The sequence below is a fragment of the Papilio polytes genome, unplaced genomic scaffold, assembly GCF_000836215.1.
Source record: "Papilio polytes unplaced genomic scaffold, Ppol_1.0 DF823923.1, whole genome shotgun sequence".
In the NCBI taxonomy this organism is placed as follows: Eukaryota; Metazoa; Arthropoda; class Insecta; order Lepidoptera; family Papilionidae; genus Papilio; species Papilio polytes.
This window is the reverse complement of record NW_013525281.1, coordinates 6784411-6800504: the sequence shown is the minus strand read 5'-3', so window position 1 is coordinate 6800504 and position 16094 is coordinate 6784411. Positions and strand designations below refer to the sequence as shown.

General features: G+C 38.2%; 3 protein-coding genes across 4 annotated transcripts; 1 reads left to right on the top strand and 2 right to left on the bottom strand.

Annotated features, from left to right (window-relative positions):
• The first annotated feature begins 3665 nt into the window (after positions 1 to 3665).
• On the top strand, positions 3666 to 9009 carry LOC106102533 (MAP/microtubule affinity-regulating kinase 4-like). Of its 2 annotated transcripts, none has more exons than XM_013282044.1 (11): positions 3666 to 3970; positions 4203 to 4331; positions 4630 to 4802; positions 5024 to 5082; positions 5161 to 5290; positions 5745 to 5893; positions 6754 to 6905; positions 7003 to 7745; positions 8052 to 8138; positions 8209 to 8269; positions 8668 to 9009. In XM_013282044.1, exons 1-11 carry the CDS (start codon positions 3839 to 3841, stop codon positions 8758 to 8760), a joined length of 1908 nt encoding a protein of 635 aa, XP_013137498.1. In that variant the 5' UTR covers positions 3666 to 3838; the 3' UTR covers positions 8761 to 9009. The 2 variants fall into 2 exon arrangements, with proteins under 2 accessions (XP_013137498.1, XP_013137499.1); XM_013282045.1 differs by having other exon boundaries at positions 3878 to 3970; positions 4191 to 4331.
• On the bottom strand, positions 6449 to 13367 carry LOC106102534 (nucleoporin seh1). The gene is made up of 10 exons (XM_013282046.1): positions 13156 to 13367; positions 12869 to 13025; positions 12574 to 12727; positions 12230 to 12337; positions 11746 to 11853; positions 11022 to 11180; positions 10457 to 10479; positions 10244 to 10378; positions 9587 to 9779; positions 6449 to 6639 (listed from the first exon to the last, which is right to left on the bottom strand). Exons 1-9 carry the CDS (start codon positions 13288 to 13290, stop codon positions 9637 to 9639), a joined length of 1122 nt encoding a protein of 373 aa, XP_013137500.1. The 5' UTR covers positions 13291 to 13367; the 3' UTR covers positions 6449 to 6639; positions 9587 to 9636.
• Positions 13368 to 13620: 253 nt separating this feature from the next.
• On the bottom strand, positions 13621 to 15934 carry LOC106102160. Its single transcript, XM_013281572.1, has 2 exons — positions 15668 to 15934; positions 13621 to 15462 (listed from the first exon to the last, which is right to left on the bottom strand). The coding sequence occupies exons 1-2, from the start codon at positions 15800 to 15802 to the stop codon at positions 14002 to 14004; spliced, it is 1596 nt and encodes a 531-aa protein (XP_013137026.1). The 5' UTR covers positions 15803 to 15934; the 3' UTR covers positions 13621 to 14001.
• Positions 15935 to 16094: the final 160 nt, after the last annotated feature.

Here is a 16094-nt window from a genome sequence, read left to right as displayed (position 1 = left end):
CTATCATCCGTCATCTCAGTCATCACTCTCTTCTTGATCATGTCACCTTTCACGCAATCCATCCATCTCTTTCTAGGTCTACCTCTACCGGTGTACCCCTCCACATTCATAACTAACCCCCTTCTTGTTACATGCGATTCATCCCTTATAACAAGTCCATACCACTCTAACCTTTTACTCCTCATTTTCTCAACCACTGGGGCTACTCTCAAACTTCCTCTAATATACTCATTTCGTATCTTATCCAATCGTGTTACCACACATCCATCTTAACATTCGCATTTCCGCCACATGTATTCTCCTTTCATCCGTCCCTTTTACTGCCCAACATTCAGATCCATACATCATGACAGGTCTTACGACGGTTTTGTAAAAAAAAAAATACTAACCTTTTATTACATCATGATCGATATCAGCCAACATAGATTCCTTAACGAACGCCAAACTAACGATTAACCTGTAATTTAACATTGACTCAGTTAAAATATTGTTTAAAATAAATATCCTCAAAAAACATCGACAGACATGGTAATAAAAAAAGCTATGTCGAGTAAAATGCGAAATCGATTTTTAAATAGAATTTAAATTTTCACGTCTACTGAAGGTGTTTTGTGCCCATGTGCCTATGACACTCTGGGGAAGAAGACGAATCTCATTGGTCAAAATCGGTTCAATAGTTTAAGCTCTAGGCTGTAACAATGAAATTTACATACATAAAAACAAACATACAGGGGAAAACATTGCTATGTCAGTCTGGTAAAAATGGACTTCAATGCCCGGTTAAACTTGGCCAGTACAGTTAAGACATTGCGCCGACCTGGCATAGATTGTATAGTCTCACTGGCGCTAGTAAAAGTTCACATTTTCCAGTTGAGTTCCAGTTCAGTTAATGGCCGCTACTAAGCAGGTACTGGCCAGGTGTCGACCGATACACCCAGTGACATATTATTGAAGATTTTTATAGGAGTTAGTGTTTAAAGGTAATGGGACTGACCCAACTTTACGGCACAGTGTGACGAAGAGGTGGCTCAGCACGGCGGTGGGGGGCGAAGTCTCCACTACCACATGGCGCGAACCGCACGCCAGCTGCGCCACCGCGCCCAGCGCGCTCAGCGGGGACGCGCCGCACATCGCTAACACGTTGCCTGACACAAGCAGATCATTAGCGTCAAAATGCGACGATCACTCTATTATATTGATATGACGTTACGCCTATTAATGGAAGAGTACCAACCAAAAAAAAAGAAAAGAAAAAAATGATATAAACTGTGCAAAAAAGAGTACGGACCAAGAGTCTGTAGATGTTGATAAAAAAAGGGAAGAGTACCTAACAACACAAAGGAATGGAGGAAATAACTTGAGGGGAGGTGCGTACAGAGCCGAATTAACCAAACCGCGCGCATTTCGACCAGTCTATTTGACAGAATGTTGGCTATCACTCCTCTTCTGGCACCAGCAAGTTGAGACTGCTTGACTTGTTTAGACTACAGGATTTACTCTATATCATAATAGGCCTGGGGCTACAGTATTTTCTTATTAAAAAAAATGAAGAACTCTACCGCACAAAAGTTAAATGAAAGATAGGGACAATCAACATTGTGGTAAAATTTGTCAAACTTACATACAGTCAACTTTAAATATAATAATACTAGCTTTCGCCTGCGACTCCATCCGCGTGGAAATTAAAAAACAAAAGTGAGTAGCCAATGCGTTCTACCAGACTATCCACTATGTCGATCCCAAATTTCATCGAAATCCATTCAGCTGTTTAGGCTACAAACTCTAACATACATCCATCTAAACTTTCGCATTTGTAATATTAGTAAGATTATAACTTACTGATATATCTCTTCTTTGTCATAACACTGCTCACATATAATATATTCTGAACGATCAATTTCAAATCCATATTTAAACTTTCATTTATCGGCTTCTTTCGGACCATGTAATCAATTTGTGCGAATAATAATTTTTTTTCTTCAATCAATTCAGCTAATGCTCTCAATTTAAAAGATAATGCTTTAACACTGCCTTGATTGCCCCACACGCTAGAAGGTACCAGATCTATATACCTTTGGTAATCAGCGAACATTATTTTATTACCACATATATCTATTTCAAATTCTGCTCCATCACTATACCCGAGTGAGGAAAATATTGGATTAGATTTCATGTATTCCTGAAAAAAACAAAAAAGTATGATAACTAAGGTAAAAGTACTTATTCATTATACAGTATGTTTTAAGTTACATGCTGTATATTGAAAACTGGATGTAAGCTAAGGGTAAATCTTTAAAACTGAACAGTTAAACGAATAGTTCAAATTTTGCATGTATATTTAACTGAACAGACAACTGTAAGTATAAAACTGAAGCATATTTTGTATTAGTTTAATAGGTTAAATTTTAAGCCCTAAGAATCTAATTCCTATTCACTGTCTCATATTAACTATGAGTTTCCCTTATAATATAAATAACACTTTTATTAAGCATTTAAATTAATTTGACTGCAAATATTAGCATTAAGGATATAATTTCTTTACAAAATAATCATTTTTTAACACAATAGTATTGTTTTGTTCACTGGTCCCAGTAAGTTAGTATTATAATTCTATTAGTAATTATTACTCTAGCATACAACAGTAGATTTACTCACCTTAGCCATCCCTGTGTCCATTGTGTTATCAAATTTTAAATCACCAGACATGTTAATACACCTGTAAATAACATTTCATCAAAATATCATATAAATAAATTTACAAGTAGTAAATTTATTTGGTATATAAATAATAAAATTGTTTGTAATTTTGTTTAGTAAATTATTCTTATTGGACACTACAATTACATTTATCTATTACAGCTTTCAACTGTGCTAAATCTGTTTTTTTTTTTAATGAAAACTAAAATCTGTAATAATATTTTAACGTTTTTGGGAATACTAAATTCTCAAGTAAGAAAACAACCTGCCAAATTATTGAAACAATCAAGAATAAATAATAAAAATAGGGTTACATACGTTGTGAAACGTTGATAACAATTAATTTTTTTTGTAACTATTTATCTGCGTAACTAGCAACAATCTTTTTTATCGTTTAGGTTCATTTTAGGTTAAATAATTTAGTGATAAATCAGACAAACTTCCTTTCCTATCAATATCATCAATGTTTGGTTTCTTCTTAAAGCAATCTGTAAAATAAGATATTTTATATCTTATTGCAAACTTCTATGGTTGTTATTACCCTGTCATATCTGAATCAAAATATCGTAAATGTCCTGGCAGTGTCAATGTCAATGTCAAATGTATTATAGGCGGAAGCACATGAATGACATCAAATTATAAGTTTTGAAATGTAGGATTTCTTGTTCTTAACACCTACATTTTGGGTGTTTATACTAAGAATTATGAGAAATAAACGTAAAATTCTCAAATCTGTACATTTTAAGAAGAAATCATTATTTAGTAGTCAAAATTTTATACAAAGTAGTGGCATTTAATTTACTAGGACTAATACTTGGACTTGTATCATGAGGGAGTGTTACCCTAAGGGAATAGATCTGAAGTAGTATATGGAGAACAAGTGGGAATGTTTGATATGTCGCAGGGATCCACTGGCGATCACAGGCCGTTAAAAATAGTATTACAAAATGTCAGAGACGACATCGCCGTTCCAATTTCAATCAACAAACAAACGATAGTGACATACTGCTATGACTTTTACAACGTGCAACGATTTATGTAGTATTTGTGTAATTATAATAGGGTAAATTTGTTTTTCTGAATGCACACGCGTTTTAATAAAAGCAAACGCATTATGGTTCCAAATCACTGGTGATTCAAAATGAAGATGGCAAACACATCACGGAAGGGACAAGTGTACAGTGTTGGCAATTACCTTATGACTGGTAAGGTATTAGGTAAAGGACACTTCGCAAGAGTTGAGGAGGCAACGCATAGGATAATCGGAAAAAAGGTGAATTAATCGTTCCATTCATTAACAGCGTAAAAATAACATCCAATTTACTTTTGCACAAAACTTTCAATGTAGTCAAACATAACGTGATTATTATTCTCATTTTTAATTCATCATGTGGCAACACCTTAACGGCAATTGTAACTCCAATCCAGTTTGAAAATGGCCAAAAAACCATTTAATTCCTTGACATCAAGACTATACTGCATATGTATCTTAGACTTTATTGTAGGTGGCCATCAAAATAATCGATCTTACCTGCATTAAAGAGGAATACGCCCGCCGCAACCTGCACAGAGAACCAAGAGTTATGGCCAAGTTGCGCCACCCGTGTATCGCTGCCCTATACGAAACTATGATGGTAATACGAAACATCATAAAAGAAATATAAATGCCTTTTAAGAAATAAGACTACATTTAATATTTATATCGGAAAAATGGCCTCAAACCCGTTTACCCTTCATCCGAAAAGACGTATCTACAGAAGTTCTGTCTTTAGATTTATAGACACAACTTTTATATCTGTGGGCAGTGTGACCATTTCACTGATGTCGACACGAATTTTACACGACTCGACCCATTCGACAAACAGTTACATCTTTAAGGAAATTTAAGATGTATTTAACCAGCCATGTTAGTAAAAAGGCATGTTCCTACAGCACGGGCCGCGGCTGTATGTCGTGATGGAGGCGGCTGGCGGCGGCGACCTGTGCGCGCACGTGCTGGCGACGCGCGGCGCAGCGCGGGGCTTGCCCGAGGGACGCGCGCGTGCTCTTGCCGCGCAGCTTGTGTCCGCCGTGCGCCACATGCACTGCCGCGGCGTCGTGCACCGGTCACACTCTTATTAATAACATAAACAATAATTACCTATATAAACACACTACGAAATCCAAGGTAGATAGTTTATAAACATCTATTTGGTAAAATCTGGACGCAAGGATTCTTATCGAAAATCTAAATTCTTCAAGTTAAAGTCTTACATTTAAAAGTTGACTCAATTAAAACTCCAATGACCATTGACTAGAAAATGAAATATTAACTTTTACTTTTTAGTGATTTAAAAATGGAGAACATTATGCTCGACAGCACGAAACAATTCATCAAAATTGTAGGTACGTAAATAAACTAACTTATCTATTCACTTGCCTAATTGTTTTGATCAATCTCTCACCATGCAATCTGTTGTACAGATTTCGGTCTTTCAAACATGTGGAACATCAGCGGGGCTCTTTGCACCCCGTGCGGCTCACTGGAGTACGCGGCACCCGAACTGTTTGTCGACGGACGGCGCTACGGGCCCGAAGTCGACCTCTGGAGCATGTTGGTACCCATTCCCAAAATACGTTAAAAACACAACACGAGCCCGTTAACTAAATCTAAAATAAAAGCCCTTGCTAGTGGTTGAGAATTTAAGTAACCATGGAAACCTTGATTCTTCGCTAGTAATAGCTATAGTTTTTGTCCCTTTCTCACAGAGTAGTTTTATTCAATTTAGTAACCTCCTCAGTTTATAAGCGTGAAAATTTAAAGCCTAAAAATGTCCGCGTGGTATGTAAATAAAATCAAAAGTAAGCCTATGTGTTCTTCGATACTATCCTCTACATCTATGCGAAATGTCGTCGAGATCCGATCACCCATTTAGGCTAGAAACTCAAACATCCATCTATCCAAATTTTGCATTTATAATATTAGTACTAAGTAAGATATAATGATCTTTAGACATTGATCTCCCAACTTGGGCCCACGATACCAAGTGATATCGTTGTGATTGCAGCGGTGTGATAGTGTACGGCATGGTGACGGGCAGCCTGCCGTTTGCGGACGCAGAGTCCGCGGAAGGGCGGTCGCGGCCGCAGCTGCGCGCCGCCATCGCGCGCGGCTTCTCCCGCAAGCAGCGAGTCGCGCTCGCCTGCGTCTCCAGTGGTTAGTCATTACTTACAGGCGAAAAGTGGGGCACAGTGGGCTAAAATCTCGACTTTCTGTTAATAAATCAGTACTGCGCTGGATTAGCGCAACACTAGATTATTGGCATAGTCCTGTCCCTATCTAACATCTGTCAATGTCATTCCGACATTGGAATAGCGCGCCTTTCTGGCGGGAGGCAGTGGCCTGAGTGTTTCTAATTACGTTGTTACAGTTATGTTAATTGCGTGAAATTACACAGACATTTAAATATCAGAGACAAATTTCAAGCAGTTTTTAACCTATTCTGCGCCGCTCGCCGCAAAGGAGACCGTTGCCAAGTTAAGCAATGTCTTATGCCTAGTTCGCGCCAGTAAATTAGTCAATTAGCAAGTAATTCAGTAACTAAACGTGTCTGAATAATGATAATTTAGGCAGATTAGTAAAACTTTTAGAGAGTATTTTACTTACCGTATCGGTACTGGACTTAATTATAAGCTTAGTGAGAACTAGGCATTATTGATAGTTGTCACTTGCTTTGGAACTGACAAAAGAATATGATAAATTAAAACACAATTTGAATAAAAGTTGTTTTATGGAAAAATTATAAATCAAGTTTACAAGCATTACATTCATATATCGTTACTCTTGTGTTCCTTAATATAACATTAACAAAACTAAACACAATAGTTCAACGTAACTCAACAGTTTGACAGTTCACAGCACAGATTATACACGACACGTCTCCGTCGCTCATTTTGTATGACCTGAAACAGATTAAAAAAGTTATAAAAAAAACTGCGTAGGAAAAATTATGAGTCAGGTAAAAGACTAGAGGAAAATATCGATACATGGCTCTGTTATTTATGTATTTATTACAGAATGCAAAACGTTCATCCAGCACCTGCTGGAACCGAATGTGGAGCTTAGACTAAAGATCGAGGAGGCTGCGCGTCATCGCTGGATACGCAAACCCGGCATGAGGATGAAGACGCACCCCCTGGGCACCACCGAACCCAAAATTAACAGAGAGGTCAGACATTATAAAACTTAATTTCTTTGTGATTGTTTTATTTAATTTGTACGATTTTGAAATTTGTTAGTTACATTGGCGATATTTTCATTTTCAGATATATAATCAAGTGGCCGAGCTTTGCGGTCAGACGAAAGTGGACGTGATATCGCAGATAAAGGCGGACCCGTTCGGTCCAGTAGCGGGCATCTTTAATATAAAGACGCACCTCCACCTCATGCACTCGGTGGCCGGCGCAGACATGCTCTGGTCCACCAACACCGTGGAAGCCAGACCGCTCTCCCCTCCGGAGTACAGGGTCAGAAGTGAACTCGAAGCTTCGTCTAGCAGAAGATTCTTCGGACACTCCCCACCTAGAGGCTCCAAGAGCCCCATCAGAAGGATGACCACGCTGCCGCCCAAGCCCCCGGACATCAAAATACAAGGACCCAAACCGAGCGCCGTGTTCACCAAGCCGATCACCACCTGCATCCCTAAGGATATTTTACGGCAAAGAATAATCGATAGAAAGATCGAAAAGGTGAAAGCTATCGAGGTGGCAAAGAAGAATCCGGTCGAGCAGAGTCCGAAAACGAATCAGATGGTGCCCGCGCATTTTATTTCGAATAAAATTATAGTGTACGACAGCGGAGACTGCACGATGAACTCGCGGCTGCCCAGCATCACGGAGCACTCCAGCACGGACGTGTGCGAGCGGAGAGAGGGGCGCGAGGGGCGCGAGGGGCGAGCGGCGCGCGCGCACAAGCCGCACGAGGAGCGCGCGCGCCCGCCGCCCTGCCCCAACGCGCTCGACTGCCGCCGCGCGGACTTCTACCGCCGCGCGGGAGACGCCATGCCCAGGTCAGAATACACAGAATAAGAAATATATAGACTAGACATAGTGAACATTTTTTACCGGTAACTTATTTGAATGGTACTATGTCGTCAAGTTTAGTACGCGACCTCACGTCCTTGCATAGACATGTTTTACAAAAATGACAATAAGCTCTCTCTTTTCTTATAAAATAAAAAGAGTCATAAGATAAAAAAAAAAACATTTAAATCTAATTTAGTGGCAATTCATTTAAATACAATTAATTATATTGACTTGTGGTTTTGTTAAATTATCATTGTGTAAGTTTTCATAGAAAGTGTTTGATAATAAAGTTGGCGAGTGGGCGGGGCGCTGGCGACGCCGCCCGCGCGCCTCCTCATCCAGACCACCGCGACCGGCATCAAGCGCGCTTCACTTGGGTTTGTATATCGTGTAACGCATTTTATTAATAATTATACGAGCTCTTTTTAATTTCGAATAATTTTACAGAAACATAATCAGTCCTCATTCGTCAACTAACAGCCACTGCAAGAGCGAAAGAGCGATGCCGGTGAGAATATTTTTAACATACGGTTTTGTACTATTTTGAATAAAAGTTTTTTTTATGTTATAAAGTAGCAAAGGTGTAAAGCGGCCACCTGAATTCGCCAAAAAGGCGAAGCGACCGCTGCCCATAGACATCTGCAATTGCCTACCCTCAATGGGCATAGAAGAAGGCACATAAAGAGCATATTTCCTCTTTCTATGCGTCTCTTCCACCGTCAAATCCACTTTTCCTTCCGATCTTTTCCGTACAAGACGACTGGAATTAGGCTTCTGGCACCACACTTTTTCTTTGTGGTTTGTGTATAAGGGCGAGCTGGCCCATAATTGCGAAGATATTACTCGCGGGCTCTACCACTGTTATAGTTTGAAGTGTGAGCGTTTTTTGAGTATTATTGTGTGCAGGTGCCGTGGTTGTCCAGCAAGGCGGCGCTGGGCAAGGCGCTGGGCAAGGAGGCGCTCCCGCAACGTATCCGGCGCACCGCCCCCATCAAGTGAAGCAAGTCCGCGGGCACTTCCACACGCCCGAATATTTTCGACGGCCATATTTTTTAAGCATTTTTTTGTTTGTAAAAAAATTCCTTTATCGAGACCACCTCATGTAAGTATAAGCGAATTATTATTTTTTTATCTTACTGTACCGGCTACTAAATACAGGTGGTTTTTTTTGAACAAACTTCTTTTCTACTTATTGCCTTATCTATATACTTTTTTGTATAATGAAATAATAGAGCAATTTTTACAAATTGAGCATTTATATTATTTTTACAAAAATTACAAATTATTACGTAGAGCTGTTGCCCGCGACTTCGTCCGCGTGGTATTAGAAAACATAAGAACTATATAAATAACAAAAAGCTACGTATCCCTCGGGAACCGGACATTTCTCGGGGATGAACCTCATCCCATGTGTACTCCAGACTTTGTTTTATGTATGTGCCAAATTTCAATAAGATATGTTGAACCGTTGCAGAATGATCGAGTAAATATTAAAAAAACTAAATTAATAAATCCCACGGGAACCGTAACTATTCCAGGGATAAAAAGTAGCCTATGTGTTCTTCCAGACTATGCTCTAAACCTGTGCCAAATTTCATGGAGATCCGTTCAGCCGTTTAGGCTACAAACGCTAACAAACATCCATCCATCCATCTATCCATCCATCCATCTAAACTTTCGCATTTATAATATTAGTAAGAAGTAAGATAGTAGGACTAAAACATCATCAAGCAAACAGACGTAGTGGTAAAACGGCAACACTGACGTTTGTAAAGGTTGGTGTCACGTGACACGTGTGTAATGTTTGTGTGGTGACGTCACTCACTGGGGGTCGTGCGGGGCGTGCGGGGCGTGCGGGGCGAGCGGGGCGTGACGTCAGTGGTGCGGCATGTGCGCGGCGTTGGCCATGGCGGCGAGGCGCGTGTAGGTGGTGTGCGCGCGGCCCGGCGTCGGCGAGTCGCCCGCTTGCGGCTCGTTCTTGAACACCGCCACGCACTTCCACTGGTTCAAGTATTGCACTGGAATACAAAAAACACCTCAATCAACCGACCTCCTCGTTTTCTGAAAATTAATACACCTATTATATAATTAAATGCAGATGTAATTTTTAAAAACATAATAAAGCGTAAACACACATTACTTATGTAAGGATATCACCAATCACAGTTTATTATTAGATATTTTTTAATTAAGAGCTCTAAACTTACGAGACGCTTAAAGCTATATATTTTCACGCTATTAAACTTGGAAAGTAAATAATTTGGAGAAAACCATAAGGGAAAGGGACAAAAACTATAAGCTGACATCAAGGAAGTAAAGTTGCCATGGTAACTGTTATCCAATGTCAAAGACCATTGTCATTTGTGCATTTGGATTTTAATATTTTGATATTTGCAATTGAAAACACAAAATGTAAACAATAGAAGTTTTTATAACTTGATGCGGATGAAGCCGCACAGGAACAGAAAGCAGAGGGACTCACTCTTCCATAGCCTGACGCAGCAGTCGTCGCCGGAGGAGGCGAGCAGCGTGCCGGTCACGTTCCAGGACACGCGCCACACGCACGAGTAGTGGTCGTCGAAGGCCGCCAGCACCTCCGTCTTGTAGCGCGCGCCGCACGCGCCGCCCCCAGCGCCCCCGCCGCCCCCGCCGCCCCCCACGCCCACCGCACCCCCCACGCCCCCCACACCCCCCGCACCCGAGCCGCCGGACGACTCGCTATCAAACACGAAATAGTCTATCAAATTCAAACTGGGTCACATCTATCTTTAACTATGTTAATATATCAGTGCATTCAATTTTCTTAACATTTAAAATAACGGTTCACATTTGGCAATTACAGTTGAACCGACATTCAACTGGCGTAATGTGCACTCACTGGCACCAGTGAGTCCATACCATCAATGTCTACCCTGTGCGTTACAATGTGACAATGTAATCTGCACATTGTTACAATGTGACAATGTAATCTGCACATAAAGATAATCTTTAAAATATTTCTCATAACTATAAGATTAAAAACAAATACTAGCTGTTCCGGGACATTAAAAAAATGATCTGACAGTTAGCAACATTTTTAAAATCATTATCAACTTGCCCTCATCTCTACAGAGAGTTGGCAGAGTATGCGCTCAGTATGCGCTCATCCATAAATTTCTATCAGCCGTCATATCTGAATCCATTCCCTTCTTAAGCATATCTGTCACACAATCTATCCATACTGTGTTTGGTCTAAATCACTTGACATAAATGCGACTCACGGCAGTGGCTCAATCTTGATGATGCGGACGTCCTTGGTGGCGAGCGCCAGCAGGTGGAAGGAGCGGCCGAGGTTGGGGGCGAAGGCCAGGTCGTTGACGGGCTCCTGCACCGCGGACACGCAGTCCGTGCGCGTCCAGCGCCGCGACGTCTCCGCGTATCTACAAACATTCTATGTACAATAGCAGAAAGCTGCGGTAAGCCACTTTATAAGCTACAAGCATTTAAGCATTCTGTAACGAGACACGTAAGAAAAACCAATAAAACGCAGCTTATAGAATGTATCTATACGAAAAAAAGCATTAGTAATACACGGCTAGTTTTTATTATTATACTTTTGGTTGTACCACTCAATGTTATCTAGTTAGTCACCTGTAAAAAGTGCTTGTCTTGTTGCAATGAACAAGACATTTATTCCTAAAGTGGAACACAGCGGATTTCCTCTATAATACTTCCCCACTGAGGGTTAGGAACTACACTAAGTTAGGAGTACCTAGGAGTACTTTGAATTTGACATGACTTTTAATTTCTTTGCAGATATGTACAGTTTGCATCAATATCTTCCTAAACCGTAAAAATATTAGATATTAACTAAACTAAAGCAAAACATGAATTGAAAAATATATTGGTACATGGCAACATTCAAACCCAGGACCTGTAGATTACAAGTCATGTGCTTAACCCTTGAGTTACCAATGCAGTCTATAAATGTAATAAATTACTTACTCAAAAATAAAAACTTTTCCATTACAAGTTTTGTCCACTTGGTTATTAGCATTGGGTATATTTGGTTCATCGCTGCCCACTGCCAACATCGGTGGGTTCACTCTGTTGCTGTGGAATAATCATACTAACATTATAAATGCGAAACTGTAGATAGAAGGATGTTTCTTAGAGTTTGTAGCCTAAACGGCTGAACGGATTACAATAAAATTTGGTATAGACGTAGAATATTGTCTGGAAGAACACATAGGCTACTAAGTTTTGTTTTTTTTAAAACCATGCGGATGGAGTCACGAGCGAAAGCTAATAAACCATAAATGTACGTGTAAGAAACACAGTTGTTTGATGATAAAATGAATTTAGATATTTAAGGTAAATTTTAAAAATTAGGAGCTTTCTATTTACGTAACTTTTTTCCCATCTTCACTGAGGGATTATAATTGACTTTAAGTGTGGAATTAATTGATTACTATTCAATAGTAAATACCTTGATAATGTAGGGTTCCATGATAGACAACTAATTGATACTTTAGTAGGAATCTCATGCTGTAGGGTCCATTGTGCCAGATTCATTACATCAGGAGCCTCATAGATTCTGGAATCAACAGTATTTCATGTCAAGATAAAATGCTGCTAGGATTTTTAAACGATTTTTTTTTAATAAAAAATATGCTAAAAAGGATCAGGCAAGCTTAAGTAATTAGTAATATTTAAAAATTAATTCAGAAAAAAGAAATCTTTTTACAATATTTCGTTAACTAAACTTAAATTAAGATAAGGTTCAAGCCCTACAATAAGGATGTATTCAAACTCACAAAATTAATTTTTTACCTTATAATTCCATCAGCTGAACAAGTGACAAGCAATAAACCTAGATGTTTTGGACCAAACTTTACATCTGTCACTGAGGTCCGAGAATCCACTAAATTTGACCGTTTTACCCACGTGCGGAGACCTTTCTCGGAGCCAGGAGCAGTTGTATCACCTAAAATAATATTAAGAAATTTTATATCTTTTATATAATAACTGATTACTTTATCTAATTAGACTTCTATTGTCTTTTTTTTTATTTGTTATCTCCTAATAAAATCTAATCATTATAAATTTTATGTATAAGTCTTCTTACCAACTTCTTCCCATATGGCAACAGTTCTGTCAAATGAACATGTTGCTAAAACTTGGCCAAACTCTGGGTGAGCCCAAGTCACCTTCCAGACAGAACCATGGTGGGCTTTCCAGCTGCCCGTAAGCCGCCAACCGCCTCGCCCATCTGTATCCCACACCTGGGAAAATTCAATAAAAGTTGCACTTACTGGGATGACGACTTAACATAATAAAGAAGTTTCGAGTCTAAACTTCATCTTTCAAGATTAAATACACTTAGATAGCGTACTAAATTTAAAAAAAACTTACTTTAACGTACTGATCGCTGGAACAAGTGGCCATTCTTTCTCCGTAAAAATCATAAGCAACATCGTGGATAAGGTCCTTGTGATCTGCATTGATAGTTTGTGATTCAAATAAATTTGTTGCCGCAAGTTCGGCCATTATATTTTAAGCGTAAATTCGAATTTTATTAAGTTCAATAACACATAAATAACCCTGTTCGTGCGACATTAAAATTGACAGTGACACTGACATTTATAAAAATCTCATCTGTCATCGGGCTTCCATAGATTGGTGAAATTTCAGAGTGGAAACGGTTAGTGTTTGACTACAGTCTAAATAAGAAATAAGCAGAAAAATTAAGAAAAAAATTGTTTATTAGCAAACTACATAATGTACTCTCAGGATTTCCGATTATGGTACAATATGCGCTTCAACATTTTTTTCCCTCAAAATCTACTTGTTCCAAAAAGGCTAAATAAGAAACTTTAATAGTAAAAAGACATGTATTTAGTGAAACATTAACAAGAAGTAATCTCAGTGAAGAAACAATTATTGTCTATTAAATACTTTACAACTTTTACCGTTAACATGGCACTAGACAGATCTCTAACAGAGACAGTTAACAAATAAATTTATTGTGTCTCAATAAGCAAATTCATATTTCAACTTAGATTTAAAGCTATAAATACATATTTTAACGTCAACCTTAAAAATAATTTAAAACAGAGAATTAATATATGCTGATCAGTCAGTAAAAATCTTATATAAATATCACATTAAAGGCCATAATTTTGCAATACAAATTCATTAAAAGTTATCAATGTTATGAGATTTCCATTATAAATATTGTAATATGTCATTAGTGATTATTCAAAAGTGATTTTGCTGTGCTTTTAACTGCTCTATTTGTAAGGCAAGCTTCCTATTCGTTTCCACCAACATATTCTGATTTTGAATTAAAGTGTGAATCTGTTCATTCATCCCAAACAGCTGCTTTTCTAAAAATAGTTTCTGTTTCGTCAAAGCCATCATAATGTGAAGGAAATAATTCCTATTATCATCTGCAACATCAGCTAACGTCAATTTAATAAAGTCTTTTAACTCTTCGATACTTTTCGAATTTACATTTTCAACATTTAAATTTGATAGTTTTAAATCAGGTATATTAGTATTCAGGTTTTTGTCATGTGTTCCATTTGGTATCATCAGAGGTGATGTGAATTGTAAATTATCTGCAGTTCGACTTGTTATCGGTGTAGATATTTTGCTTATATTCTTCTCAGCGTCTAATTGACAGTATCTAAACTCAAATTTGTCACTTCTCCGTTCTCCATTATCAACTGATTTAATTCCATCCTCATCAATGTCTGCATTTGATTTATCAAGACCCATCATAACCAGAAATGAATCTACTTTATTATCAAGGCCTTGAGGTGATGCTTCCTCATGTCTTGGTGGTGTATCATTAATGAAAAATGTATCTGATGTCCTCCCTCTCGCTGGTGATTGTAATTTAAAAGAAGAATTAACCTCTACATCCTCTCTAAGACTTGTATCATTTAAATTTTTCTTTCGAGATGGTTGAAAAGCCACCTTGCAGACTTCTTCGTTATGACCTCTCAAAACTTTGAATGGTGCATTTAAGTCACGCAAATCATAAATAAGAATATAGCCATTTTTCGTTCCAAGAGCAACTTGATTTTCGATATTAATGGCGAGAGATTTAAGGGGATACAAAGTTGTTATCGTTGAAACTACATTTTGCATCCGAATGTCATAAACATGCATGATTTTATCATAACCACAAGACAGTAATACATCTCTATTGATAAGTGAGTATGCAATATCACTAACTGGGGATGCATGGATGTTCTCAAAATAATTTCTATCCTTGTTACAAGTAACATCCTTAACTACAACATGACCTTCCTCTGTGGCAAGTCCTAAAAGAAATCTTGATTCATTGTGAAATTTCATCGCTGAGATGCTTTTAGAACAAGACAATTTTACAGTCATGAGTGGAATATTTGATGTAAGACTGTAAATCACTGTGTCACCATTACCCATTGCTGCGGCCAAACTTGTATTCTTCACATTATAACTGATGAAATTGACACACGACGCTTGTGATGGAGCAGAAAAATTCTTCGTAACACTTTTGTTCTTTGTATCCCAGATCAAAACATTACCATTTTTTGTGCCTATTGCAACATTACGGTGACCATCGCGATGAAAGCTAGCAGACCAAGTGTCTTTCAATGGTACATGTTGTAAGCTACGGATGTCATGTTCTGCAGGGCTCAAAATATCAATTAGACCTTTGGAGTTAACCTGCAAATTTTACACAAAAAAATTAATAACTTGTGTACTGTAATTTAAATAAAGCAACCATTGTATTTATATTTTTAAATTAAAAATAAAAGATATAAGACGACAAGTTTTAATTCGACATCTCCACCATATCCAATAACGATAGTTAAAATATATATTTAAAAGAAGTAAAACTTATATCATCCAATGCCAATAACATATTTACCTGTAAAATGTATTTGCTGTCGTCGCTCCACGATACATCCCGCAATATACCTTCATAACAGTCGTAAGATTTTTTCAAATCCCAACTGTTGGTATCGTACAGAAGCAAACGGGAGCTGATCGACGACAAATACATTTTCCAAATAACACCAAAAGGTGCTAAATTATTTTAATTCGGAATAGCGGAATCAAATTCCGCTTCTTATAATAGAAATACCGTAAACAAAGTTACGTGAAATAACTGGAAAATAACTTAAATTTTGACCAAAGAGTAGTGATGGGACTCGAGTTGCTTTTTACTCGAGTGACTCGAGTCATTTTTTTCTTACTCGGACTCGAGTGAAATTTTTGATAACCCGAGTTGCGAGTGACTCGAGTTGACTCGAATTACGAGCGACTCTTAACCATTTTGTTGGTTTACACTAAGC

Bases quoted from the DNA above. Each gene is read 5' to 3' on its own strand.
- LOC106102534 (XM_013282046.1), bottom strand. From the start codon at position 13,290: ATGGCCGAACTTGCGGCAACAAATTTATTTGAATCACAAACTATCAAT. The intron at 12,728-12,868 runs GTAAGAAGACTT...ATATTATTTTAG, and splicing joins TGCCATATGGGAAGAAGTTG to GTGATACAACTGCTCCTGGC. The intron at 10,480-11,021 runs GTGAGTCGCATT...CGTGTTTGATAG, and splicing joins ATCAAGATTGAGCCACTGCC to CGAGTCGTCCGGCGGCTCGG.
- LOC106102160 (XM_013281572.1), bottom strand. From the start codon at position 15,802: ATGTATTTGTCGTCGATCAGCTCCCGTTTGCTTCTGTACGATACCAAC. The intron at 15,463-15,667 runs GTAAATATGTTA...TAAAATTTGCAG, and splicing joins ACAGCAAATACATTTTACAG to GTTAACTCCAAAGGTCTAAT.
- LOC106102533 (XM_013282044.1), top strand. From the start codon at position 3,839: ATGAAGATGGCAAACACATCACGGAAGGGACAAGTGTACAGTGTTGGC. The intron at 4,332-4,629 runs GTAATACGAAAC...ATGTTCCTACAG, and splicing joins CCCTATACGAAACTATGATG to CACGGGCCGCGGCTGTATGT. The intron at 8,270-8,667 runs GTGAGAATATTT...TATTGTGTGCAG, and splicing joins AGAGCGAAAGAGCGATGCCG to GTGCCGTGGTTGTCCAGCAA.